This window comes from Impatiens glandulifera, chromosome 8 (assembly GCF_907164915.1).
Source record: "Impatiens glandulifera chromosome 8, dImpGla2.1, whole genome shotgun sequence".
NCBI lineage: Eukaryota > Viridiplantae > Streptophyta > Magnoliopsida > Ericales > Balsaminaceae > Impatiens > Impatiens glandulifera.
In genome coordinates this window covers 10,272,763-10,283,800 of record NC_061869.1, presented here as the reverse complement: position 1 = coordinate 10,283,800, position 11,038 = coordinate 10,272,763, and the positions used below count along the sequence as shown (strand labels likewise).

Sequence of the window (11,038 nt, the reverse complement as noted above, 5' to 3'; positions counted from 1 at the left end):
TGAGTTGGTGAAAGTTGCCATACAAGTAGTTGTCTTCTATATTTAATTCAATCTTCATTTTTTTTCAGAATCATCCACTTTTGTTCTTTATTCCTTTTCCTCTTTACTAATCAATAGTTTATTTCAGATTCTTTTAAATTCAATTCTTATATAATAAATCTCTAAATAAAGTTTATATATTTAATTATACCCATTAATATTTCATATCCAAGAAACCCTAAAAACCCTACGAAATCAATAAAAAGAACAGAGCAAATGAAAAGAACTTGATTACTATATAGTAAAAAGCATTACATTACATCACATAACCTAATCAATTCAGCAACATAGATCTAAAACATGTTAATTAAAAGCCAAAATATACAATAAGATAATTAAAACATCAACTACATAAAACTAGAACAAACCCAACAAAACCCATAATCAAATCTAAGAACTAGTAAACTTAGTAACAGCCTTAGTACCTTCAGAAACAGCATGTTTAGCCAATTCACCAGGAAGAACAAGTCTAACAGCAGTCTGAATCTCCCGAGAAGTAATCGTGGGTTTCTTATTATACCGAGCAAGTTTAGAACTTTCCTGAGCAATCTTCTCGAAGATATCATTAATGAAACTGTTCATGATTCCCATAGCCTTACTTGAGATTCCAACATCAGGATGAACTTGTTTTAAAACCTTAAAGATATAGATCTTGTAAGTTTCAATACTCTTCTTATTTCTCTTCTTTTTCTTATCTCCGGCAGCTGCTGCTCCTCCTTCCTTTGGTAGTTTCTTACCGGCCTTTGGTTTCTTCTCTGCCGGAGCTTTCTCGGCGGCGGTTTTCTTCTCCTCGATGGGTTTTTCGGCTGCGGGTTTCTTCTCTGCTGGCTTCTTTTCTCCTTTTGGTGCCATTTTTGATCAACTGAGAAAATCTAGATTGAATTTGGAGATGATGATAATGATGATGGAGAAATATGGAGATTGTTTATCTTATTTATATTGCGGTGGAGAGTTGTTTTTATTGGTTGGTGGGAAGTGAAGTGGATCGATGACGTGGCAATCATGTTTTTTTTGGATTTGTTTCTGACCGTTGGATGTTTTGTGAAGGTTACGGATCATGTTAAAGCAAAAGGAAACGTGGGAGTAGGCTATTGAATGAAATGTTTGGGCGCGGATTGATGGTTATTTGGGGAGATATTTTTGAGTTATCTTGTTAGATTATTATATTTGATTTTAATAAATATATTATTATATTATTTAAGAATAAAATGAATGGAAATTAACTTTGAATAAATAATAAATATAAGAGGTTAATATTAATTTTAGTATTTTTTTATGTATATTTATGGGACAATATATTTTAATATTTTATGTGATAATATAAATAAATGTGTATGAAAATTAATTCATATATATATAGAAAAAAATTCAAGTTTAATTTATGTATTTATTTTTGAAGAAATGTGAATTTTTTTAATTTTCAGAAAAAATTGATTTTGAATAATATTATTTTTTAAAAAATACAGCCTTTCTCCTGAAGGATGTTATATATATATATATATATATATATATATATATATATATATATATATATATATATATATATATATATATATATATATATATATATATATATATATATATATATATATAAAAGCTAGTCTTATTTTTTTTAAAAAAAAGGTTTATTTATTAAAAGGAAAAATTTTATTTAGGCAAAAAAACCGATAAAGATTTATTTATCAAAGAAAAAAAAATATTCAATAAGTTATTAAACTCGTAAAATCTTGGGTCTTGTTCGCTTATTAGGTTGTTTTAAAAATCAAGAGAGAAAAAAATTAAATGATGGGTGATAATTTTGAGAAAATAATGATTATTTTTTTGTAAAAATACTTAAAAGTATTAAAATATATAAATAAAATATAAAATAATAATTTAAATTAGAGGGTATTTTAGTATTTTAATTAATAAAATGAATAATATGATTGCTGAGAAGTGATTTATTAAAAATTTAATTTGATAAAGATTAAAATAAAAACTTTTAGATAACAATGCCTTAGAAAAAAACAATTTACTAAACTAGTCTTATTAATTGATATTTACCTTTAACTAAGGCAAAAACAATTTACTAAACTAGTCTTATTAATTGATATTTACCTTTAAAATATCAAATAAATACTTAAATTAGGATATGTTTTTTAAAAAATTGAGTTAATAATCTCATGATTGTCACTTCTACAAATTAGATCAAGGCCATATTTTGTATTGGTCAAATAAAATAGATCAAAGTTTGAAAACAAAATACAATCATAAAGGATTTTATTTAAATAACAAATACAATCATAAAAATTTTCAAACTAGCTAATCAAGCTTCAAAATATTCATCACGACGATATCAAGTAATACTCGAATCAAAATATATTTCACAACCGAAGAAAACACATCAGTAAAATTAATCTCTGGAATTTGACTATAACCTACCAATCGAGTTTTCGGGAGATCTAATTTCATATATTGGCTTATTTGTAGCAATATGATATTGTGGTGCAATCGGTGAAGTATTTGACAACTCTAGTGTAGTTAACGGTAATGTTGCAGGTTCAAATTCTGATATGCTCTCAAACTCTACATGCTTGCTAAATTCTTGTTGAATTTTATTTCGAAAATATAGAGGATGTAGCATTTAACATATGTGTTTCATTGAAAGTAACATCTCGACTAATTATTATATTTAAATTTTTTGGACACCATAGCTTGTACCCTTTACACTAGATTTATAACCGATGAAAATACACTTCCGAGCTTCCAATTTTCCTTGATCAACATGAGCATACGTCGAACAACCAAAAATTCTCAAATCATAATAACTAGAAGTAATACCATACCATGTTTCTTGCGAAGTCTGTTTATTAATTGAAGTTGACGGAGAACGGTTGACGAGGAAGCATGTTTAAGTTGCAACTTCAGCCCAAAAAACTTTGATAAATCAACATTAAGGAGCATACAACGCACATTCTACATCAAAGTTATATTCATCCTATTTGTCACACTATTCTATTGTAAATTCTTAGGCACTATGAGGTGCCTTACGATTCCTTCAATTATGTATAGAGCATTAAAATTTTAGAACATAACTACAAACTATTATCAGTACGTAAACTTTTTATTGGTTTCCTTGTCTATTTCTCAATCATAGTATTTCATTCTTTAAACTTGGAGAACATATCACTATTTTGTTTCAAGAAGAAAAAAAAAATTCTGGATAAATCATTGATAATCGTCAACATATAATTGACACCTCCCATAGAAGACACCCTAGATGGTCCACATAGATCATATTGGATATAATCAAGTGTTCTTTCATTATTGTGGATGTCTTTAGAGACTTTGATTCTTTTTTGTTTGTCGAGAACACAATGCTCACAAAACTTTAATTTGGTAATACTCTGCCCATTAAGAAGTCCTCGTTTGCTTAATTCGGTCATTCCATATTCACTCATATGACCAAGTCGCATATGCCACCATTTTGTGACATCATCATCAGATAAGGAAGATGTGGTGACAACAACATCGCCTAAAACGGTAGAGTTTTTCAAAACATGTTAGATTTTCTTTCACCATTCATCACGACAAAAAACACATTACTAATATTCATCACTCCACCTTCAGTAGTGTACCTGTACCCTTTTAAATCGAGAGTACTAAGAGAAATTATATTTCTATTCAAATCAGTTGCATGTCTTACATCACCAAGTTTCCGTGTAGCTCCATCAAATATCTTAATTTTGATTGTTCCTATGCTCACAACCTTAGAGGATGAACTGTTTCAATTAATACAACACTTTTGGAAATTGTATCATATGTTGAAAATCAGTCCCGATTACGTATAGCCAAAATCGAGTATTTATTAATAATGTGATCTCGCGTCGCAAACAGAAGCCATGAGGAGTTCATTGTCTTAAGCTTCAACAATACTAGATTCACCGAAATTTTTACCCTGCTTTTTAGTCGAATTACTATCCTCTTTTTTACCTTTATTTTGTAGCTTCACACACTCAGATTTTATGTGCCTCCTTTATTCAGGAATTGCATGTCTTCCAAGGTTTTCTTGACTTCAATCTATCTTTCTGATATTTTTTGAACATTTTTTTTGGTTTTCCTCGAGTAGTAAAACCCTCTTCCGGACCATCGGAATGACTAACAAAATGTTTTATCTTCTTCTTAGAGAATAATATATTTATAGACACATAATTGGGCCTAGTGAGCCCAATATCAGACCGTTAAGGTTTTATTTTATATTATTTTATTATATCGCGGACTTACCCAAGACCCAATCAAAACTTATATGAGTCACCATAATCTAACACTAACCATTGCTCCTATCAAAATAATAATCATCCACATTATACTTATTGCAATAAAATATGACACTCCATAAAAAACGGTTGGAATATTTAAACATGTCAGATATGTAGAGAATGCAGTCACATAACTATCGGTTGTCGGATCTTTACTCAACAACGAAAAAATAACCCCACAGTTATGAATCAGCTTCTTCTGCAACTATTACAGATCCGACAAGGGATGATCCCAGTTCAGGTGCTACTAATTATGTCACATTAAACCTCAATATATTTAACTTTATTCACCATATATATACAGGTAAAGAAAATATTACACCTTTAAATATTTCTAATGAAACTTCTATTATACCTAGTTATGATTGGTCACTGTGTTTGGAAAATGTCTTACACATACCCGAGATCACAACAAATCTGCCAAGTGTTGCTCAATAACGTTTTCAGCGTCGAGAATTGTGACGGTTCCACTTACTCTAGTAACTTTGCCAATGTCGTCGAAATCAAGTTCGGCGAAGGAAGTCTTCATCATCGAGCATGGCAACGGTTCCACCTTCTCAAGTAACTCTGAATGTACATATGATCAATGGCAACTCAGCTCAACAAAGAAAAACAAATCGATAAAGGAAAATCAACGGGTCACCTAAATTTAAGCATTATTATTATATATATATGTAAATATATTAATTTAAAAATTAGATGAACAAATGTTAATTATTTCAATAGTTTAAAATTAATCAATAAAAAACACTTAATATCTCAATATTAATATAGTAAGAACACAATCAATTTTTTTAGTACATACTAACATTGACTACATTAGTCATGTTACTTATATTATTAAATTAAATTTCAATCCAACTTTACTAATTCAAAATTAGCAAACAACATAAGCATTTCTAAACACACTTTAACTTCTGGCCACGAAAATATACTATCAAGAAAAGTTCAGCCATTATTATTCCATCGACCCGCAAAATACATAAAGAGCGCAAATATATACAAACAGTTAAGAGTTCAAAACTTGAGAGTTACTCAAAAGTTCCCATTTCCGCAGCTAAAAACAGCATCATTATCATCCAAGAAGCATAACTTACTGTAAAAAAAAGCATCAGTTTACGCCAGAATTGACTAATAACTGCCACCTCTGGAAGAGCCTTTAGCTTTCCTACAATTCCTCTGAGATTTAGCCTTGTTCTTGTTATGCTTGTTCCTGTAATTCTTCTTGTGCCTTGAGTTTCCATTGTTATGGCTACTCACCGAGTGTGATTGAGATGTAACCGGTGGATCGTAAACATCAGCTGCCCATGACACACTAAGCTTTCCCACGTTTAGGCCTTGTTTCTCCCTACTACCTTTCATGGCAGATACGAGCTTCAATGGAGCCTGAGAAACACAAATAAATAGATATCTCAAACACTTTAGTTTGTTTATGTATACATACTTATTTGAATCTAGATACACCATTAGAAACTAAACTAATCAGAATAGTATTTGTTGTTTCTCTAATGGATCTAGATCTAGTAACAAAAACTTACATTGTTTGATGAACACATTAATATTTGAAATTGTTTAGGTTGTATAACTAAAATATTATTTGTGATTAATATTTCAAGTCCTAGTATAAAAAAATAAATAAAGATATTTAATATTTTAGTTGATAATTTGATTAAAATCAAATAACCTTTCAACAAATAGGCCAAAACTAGTTTTTTTAATAAATAAATAATAAATATGGAAGATAGTTTAACCTTTTAACTCGTGATAATCCAATTTTTCATCAAATGTTTTTTTTTTCATTCAAAAAGAGAGTTTATTCAAGAAAAAATAAACAATATAAAACAACCTTGTCTAGACTCTAGATTAGGGTTAAATAACTTTGTTGTGATTGAGATTATGAAATGAAGTATTAGAAGATATTAATACACAGTAGGAAAAATATTTGGTTTTGATAATTTTATTAATGTGATTGATGAGAGAATATTTGAGAAGACTATAGATATTTGAAGATTATTCAAATAACCCAAACCTGGTTTTGAGTTATCAAACTATAATCTTAAATAACCTAAATCTTATCATATCTCCACATATTCAAATCATTAATCAAAATACCATTTATTTCCTTAAAAATAAGTAATCATATATAGTATTTTTACCAAAAATAACTAATTTTTCAGTAACCCAAATCTAACAAAGTTATTTTTAATAACTCAATTGGTTATTCAAATAACCGGGATTTCGAACAAGCTCTAGTTGTTTCCAAATGGGGCCTTACATGAGGAGGAGGCATAAAGGTAGCAGGCGATAGATGAGTAGAATCCATTGAACTTTCATCAGCAGCATTAGTAGTTATCTCTTTATCACCAGATTCTAAACCATCATCTTCTTTTTCAGTTCCATCCAACAGTGGTGAAGTGGAAATAGTAAACAAACCTTGACCATCTTCAAACTTACTTCCAAGATCAACCACAAAGCTATCAATTACAGTAGTAGTATTCCCACCATGCCTAGAATTATTACTCCACAACTTAGACCAGTCTTGATGGCAGGCTACATCGTCTTTGACTGGTTCAACATAACGAGCTAAAACATCCATCAATCGAGATGAAGAGGAATTCACTGCCTGTCAAATAACAGTTCAAACTATGATGATTCAATAGAATATGACAATTGAAACTACTGTCTAGTTTTCTTCTCAACATTAACAAAGTAGGAATTAGATCAACATACAATGAAATTAGAGTAACAAAAACCTCTACAAAATGAAATAATACTAACTCTTGGGAAGCCAATACTCCACTTTCAAGCTGTTCATTACATTGTCCATTCTATATCCTTCAAAGAATCTGATAAATCTAATGGAAGTAAAAGACTTCAAGAATTAAGAGTATCAAATAATGAAAACCTAAACCAGAAGGCAACAACACCTGCACCAATCAATCTCACATTTCATCTTATAAAATGGAATTAGAAAACAAATTTTCTAAAAAAGTACCTTCAGCTCAGTCTCTAGAGTCCAGAATAATCAAGATCAGATTTTGACGCAAATTTCCAACGACCCAAAAGCTAAGTCAAACAACAAACTTCCCCGATAACGCAAGAAGGTTATAATAAAACAGAACGATCGATACTAGAAACACAAAAGGAGCTGAATGTTAACTAAGATTATCAATCGCGATCCAATTCTCGATAAGCTTCAGACGATGCGAGCACGAACCGGTATTTCCTAACATTGTCATCGCCGTAGATCGATACACGGACGAAGCAAAGAGTGAGCACATTGGCCGGTGCGATTCGGCCTTTAAGCTTTGAATAGATTCAAAACCCTAGTATGAAGCCAGATTGTTTCTCTCTCCTTTGTCTTGTGGATTTCTACAACTGTGTTTCGGATGCGGTAAGAGAGAGAACGGGGATAAGATGATCCATAAATAGAAAATGGGTCGCCCGAAATTCGGACCTTGGTCCGATTGTTACCATTGACCCGGAACAGTAAATAGTAAGAACAGACCTGACAGGTAATCTGTAAGAAATAGAAATAAGAACAATGTTTTTAATTTTGTAAATATTATTTTATATTATTTATTAACTAATTTTTTATAAATAACTTCTATTTGAATTTAATGAGAATTATTTTTTTATAAAAGTAAATAAATTTAAATCTCAATTATTATTTTAAGGTCCGCCCATATTTGGTCAAAGTTGATTATTTTATTTTGATCCTTAAATCTAAATATATGGCCTTGTTCTTTTGAGTTTTTAAAAAAACCCAATCAAAACCAATTTTCCAATCAATCACTTTTCAACAATTACGTCACTCATTTCATTAACCAAAATACTAAAATACTCTCTATTTTAAATTATTATTTTTTAGTTTATTCAAATATATCAATACCCTTTAAGTCTTTTTATCTAAAATAATCATCACTTCCTCAAAATCATCACTAATCATTATTTTTTTCTCCCTCTAGGTTTTTTAAAAAACTCCAATCCGAACAAGGCCTATGTTAGATACATATCCAAACAAAATTAACTTTGAGATATTTTATTCTATTTACATCTCAAAACACCTTTGGATAGAACTAAATATCCAAACAAAATTAACTTTGAGATATTTTACATATCCAAACAAAATTTAAAATATCTCCTTCTATATTAGTTTATCTCTTTATATATTAGTTGTTTTGATAATACTAAATATATGTCAGATACTATTTATACAAAAATTAATTTTTATTTAATTCAATATAGAGTTATATGTAAAAATAATTAATAAATATTATAAAATAATATCTACAAAATCAAAACAATTAATTAATTATGTCATCAAATTTGTTTGATTTAGTTCTTTATACATATAAAATAGTATTACAAGGTTTAAAATTCATTTTCTTTTAAAAATAAATAAATAAATTTTCCTATATACCATCTATGATGAAATGAAATTGAAAAATTATTAGAATTTAAGTTTTTGGTGATAATAGAATAGGAGTTACTAAAAATTAAATATTTGGAGTTATTATAATATTAAATGTATAATTATTAGAGTTTGTAATTTTAAAATAATTATATGGAGAAAATTTTATTTCATTTATATAAATTACAAAACACAAACATATATTTTTATATGTCTATTTTAAATTAATAATGATATAGAACAAGATTTAGTGATATAAAATGTGTGGAAATGATGTGACAACATTTGATTAAACTGAAATCTAATGAGAGATAATTAATTTAATTTTTCAAATCTATATATATATAATGATGCTTAATTTTTAAAGTGTCCGGATTCCCGGGTCGAGAGCTGTGGTTAATTTGGATACTTGGGTCGGATTGTGGGTTTACCCGTTTTTAAATTTAAAACGGTTAAAAATAAAATTAAAAATGCTAGAGGTATGTTTCGAACTTGCAACCTAACAAAACAAGTACAATTCTTTAACCAACTAGGCTACAAAGACTTTATATTTTAAAAATCAACACCAAATTTGATAAACGCGGGACGTTTTAACATTAATATAAGTTCAACTTTTTAACTAACTAATATATATATATATATATATATATAATGATGCTTAATTTTTAAAGTGTCTGAATTGCCGGGTCGAGAGCTGTGGTTAATTTGGATACTTGGGTCGGATTGTGGGTTTACCCGTTTTTAAATTTAAAACGGTTAAAAATAAAATTAAAAATGCTAGAGGTATGTTTCGAACTTGCAACCTAACAAAACATGTACAACTCTTTAACCAACTAGGCTACAAAGACTTTATGTTTTAAATTCAATACCAAATTTGATAAACGCGGGACGTTTTAACATTAATATAAGTTCAACTTTTTAACTAACTAATCTATATATATATAATGATGCTTAATTTTTAAAGTGTCCGGATTGCCGGGTCGAGAGTTGTGGTTAATTTGGATACTTGGGTCGGATTGTGGGTTTACCCGTTTTTAAATTTAAAACGTTAAAAAATAAAATTAAAAATGCTAGAGGTATGTTTCGAACTTGCAACCTAACAAAATAAGTACAACTCTTTAACCAACTAGGCTACAAATACTTTATATTTTAAATTCAACACCAAATTTGATAAACGTGGGACGTTTTAACATTAATATAAGTTCAACTTTTTAACTAACTAATCTATATATATATAATGATGCTTAATTTTTAAAGTGTCCGGATTGCCGGGTCGAGAGTTGTGGTTAATTTGGATACTTGGGTCGGATTGTGGGTTTACCCGTTTTTAAATTTAAAACGTTTAAAAATAAAATTAAAAATGCTAGAGGTATGTTTCGAACTTGCAACCTAACAAAATAAGTACAACTCTTTAACCAACTAGGCTACAAAGACTTTATATTTTAAAATTCAACACCAAATTTGATAAATGCGGGACGTTTTAACATTAATATAAGTTCAACTTTTTAACTAACTAATCTATATATATATAATGATGCTTAATTTTTAAAGTGTCCGGATTGCCGGGTCGAGAGTTGTGGTTAATTTGGATACTTGGGTCGGATTGTGGGTTTACCCGTTTTTAAATTTAAAACGTTTAAAAATAAAATTAAAAATGCTAGAGGTATGTTTCGAACTTGCAACCTAACAAAATAAATACAACTCTTTAACCAACTAGGCTACAAATACTTTATATTTTAAATTCAACACCAAATTTGATAAACGCGGGACGTTTTAACATTAATATAAGTTCAACTTTTTAACTAACTAATCTATATATATATAATGATGCTTAATTTTTAAAGTGTCCGGATTGCCGGGTCGAGAGTTGTGGTTAATTTGGATACTTGGGTCGGATTGTGGGTTTACCCGTTTTTAAATTTAAAACGTTTAAAAATAAAATTAAAAATGCTAGAGGTATGTTTCGAACTTGCAACCTAACAAAATAAGTACAACTCTTTAACCAACTAGGCTACAAATACTTTATATTTTAAATTCAACACCAAATTTGATAAACGTGGGACGTTTTAACATTAATATAAGTTCAACTTTTTAACTAATTAATCTATATATATAATGATGCTTAATTTTTAAAGTGTCCGGATTACCGGGTCTAGAGCTGTGGTTAATTTGGATACTTGGGTCGGATTGTGGGTTTACCCGTTTTTAAATTTAAAACGGTTAAAAATAAAATTAAAAATGCTAGAGGTATGTTTCGAACTAGCAACCTAACAAAACAAGTACTATT

The 11,038-nt window shown here is 29.0% G+C and overlaps 2 protein-coding genes across 6 annotated transcripts; both read right to left on the bottom strand.

Annotated features, from left to right (window-relative positions):
* Positions 1-256: 256 nt before the first annotated feature.
* Positions 257-947, bottom strand: LOC124911137 (probable histone H2B.1). Its single transcript, XM_047451581.1, has one exon. The coding sequence runs from the start codon at positions 889-891 to the stop codon at positions 430-432; it is 462 nt and encodes a 153-aa protein (XP_047307537.1). The 5' UTR covers positions 892-947; the 3' UTR covers positions 257-429.
* A 4,322-nt stretch (positions 948-5,269) lies between these two features.
* LOC124911136 lies at positions 5,270-7,741 on the bottom strand. Of its 5 annotated transcripts, none has more exons than XM_047451578.1 (4): positions 7,333-7,741; positions 7,091-7,192; positions 6,613-6,960; positions 5,270-5,723 (listed from the first exon to the last, which is right to left on the bottom strand). In XM_047451578.1, exons 3-4 carry the CDS (start codon positions 6,931-6,933, stop codon positions 5,469-5,471), a joined length of 576 nt encoding a protein of 191 aa, XP_047307534.1. In that variant the 5' UTR covers positions 6,934-6,960; positions 7,091-7,192; positions 7,333-7,741; the 3' UTR covers positions 5,270-5,468. The 5 variants fall into 5 exon arrangements, with proteins under 5 accessions (XP_047307534.1, XP_047307533.1, XP_047307532.1 ...); XM_047451577.1 differs by having other exon boundaries at positions 7,116-7,192; XM_047451576.1 differs by lacking the exon at positions 7,091-7,192.
* Between the last annotated feature and the right edge of the window lie 3,297 nt (positions 7,742-11,038).